The sequence below is a fragment of the Octodon degus genome, unplaced genomic scaffold, assembly GCF_000260255.1.
Source record: "Octodon degus isolate 3935 unplaced genomic scaffold, OctDeg1.0 scaffold00026, whole genome shotgun sequence".
In the NCBI taxonomy this organism is placed as follows: domain Eukaryota; kingdom Metazoa; phylum Chordata; class Mammalia; order Rodentia; family Octodontidae; genus Octodon; species Octodon degus.
This window is the reverse complement of record NW_004524602.1, coordinates 5,480,175-5,481,952: the sequence shown is the minus strand read 5'-3', so window position 1 is coordinate 5,481,952 and position 1,778 is coordinate 5,480,175. Positions and strand designations below refer to the sequence as shown.

General features: G+C 42.0%; 1 protein-coding gene across 1 annotated transcript in view; it reads left to right on the top strand.

Annotated features, from left to right (window-relative positions):
• The window catches only part of Nr2e3 (nuclear receptor subfamily 2 group E member 3), a 5,152-nt gene extending 4,623 nt beyond the window's left edge, over window positions 1-529 (top strand). The window contains exon 9 of the mRNA XM_012514182.2: window positions 397-529. Coding sequence (XP_012369636.2) covers window positions 397-529 — 133 coding nt within the window. The remainder of the gene's footprint in view (window positions 1-396) is intronic.
• The last annotated feature ends 1,249 nt before the right edge of the window (window positions 530-1,778 follow it).

The following is a 1,778-nucleotide window of genomic DNA, read 5'->3' as shown; positions in this document are numbered from 1 at the left end:
GCTCCCAGGCTGGAACTGATGCTCTTATTCTTACAAAGAAAACTAATTGTATGATCTGGATGCTTGTGATGAGTAACAGATTCATGTACGCACCTGAACACCACCAACCTCTCCCTCTGCGACCTTTACACCCTATAAGCAACAGGACAGCTTGCACCCTCTCCCACAAGCTGTGAGGGCCTTGCCCTGCAATCCTTCCCGACTCACCTGGGTGCTTTTCCTCTCCACCTTGCCAACCCCCACTTTCTCAATGGGCACTTGGAGCCAGGAGTAAGACAGATGGTGTCAGGGAGACAGCTCAGTAGAATAAATGCTTGCCTGGCAAGCGCAAGGGCCTGAGTTCAATCCCAGGTTCTGCCAAAAAATAAAACAGACGGTGTCTTCTCTCCTGTCCAGGTTTGGAAAGCTGCTCCTGCTCCTCCCGGCTCTGAGGTGCCTCACTTCTGAGCGCATTGAGCACGTCTTTTTTTGCAAGACCATAGGGAACACCCCCATGGAGAAGCTGCTTTGCGACATGTTCAAAAACTAGGAGGAGTGGAAGGTTTCCAACCATCCTGCAAAGCCATCTCCCAAGGCGAAACATCTGTCTACCTTTGACCCAGAGTTCCACTCTTAGGGTGTGGTCCTGGCAGAGATGTACCCTGGAAGACATGGACAGACAGCACCTGCCAGCACATGCAAGGCCCTGGGCTCCACCCCCAGCACCCCCACCCCCACAACAAAAGAAGAATATTAATAGTGGCTTTTAACAGTCCCAAACACTATACTGATGGAATGACTTATAATGTATGTTGTTATACAGTATACGTATTAAAATATATTCATATAGTGACAATCCACAACAAAAATGAACTAGTTATAGAGGTTACAACATGACTTTTAAAAAAAAATTTAGAGTAAAAATGATACAGAATTTCAAAACCAGATGTTAGGAAATTAACAATGATTGTTACACTGCATATTGATATCTTCAAAGTAATTGTTCAGAGTACCAGATATGGGTGTGCAAAATTGATGGATCAACTAGACATTAACTGTTACTTTCAATAAGCCAATAGAAATTAGTAATACAATTAACTTAGCTAACATAAATAATTTCCCCCTTTTTTTCTCCTTTCCCTCATCGCAATTGTTCTTTTGTTTGAGCAGTTGCTTTCCCTGTCACAGTATCTATTGTACCTTTTGGATTTTATTTACTTTTTCAGTTTCTTACGCTAGGAAGATAATACAATGTTTACACATGTAGGTCTGATTTATTTCACTTATAAGTATGATCCCTAGTTGAGTCTATTTACCTACAAAGGCCTCGAGTTTATCTTTCTTTATAGCTGAGTAGTCTATTACATAAAAACACATCTTTTTTTATCCAATCCTCAGATGATGGGCATTTGGGTTGCTTCCAAGATTTAGCTATGACAAACTGTGCTGCTATAAACATGGACGCACATATATTTCTGTGGTATGATGTTTTCAGTTCTGGAAAAATACCCAGAAGGAAAGCAGCTGGGTTGAATGGAACCTCTAATCCTAGTTTTCTGAAGCATCTCCACACTGATTTTCCTTTTTTTTTTTTTCCTGTACCAGGGATCAAACTCGGGACCTTGCACTTGCCAGGCAGGCACTTCAGCTACTGAGCCATATCCCCGGCCCCACTACACTGATTTTCACAGTAGTTGTACCAGACTACATTCCCACCAACAGTGTGAAAGGTTTCCTTTTTCCCCACAGCCTCATCAGCATGTTATGGGTTGATTTCTTTTTCTCTCTTTTTTTTTTTT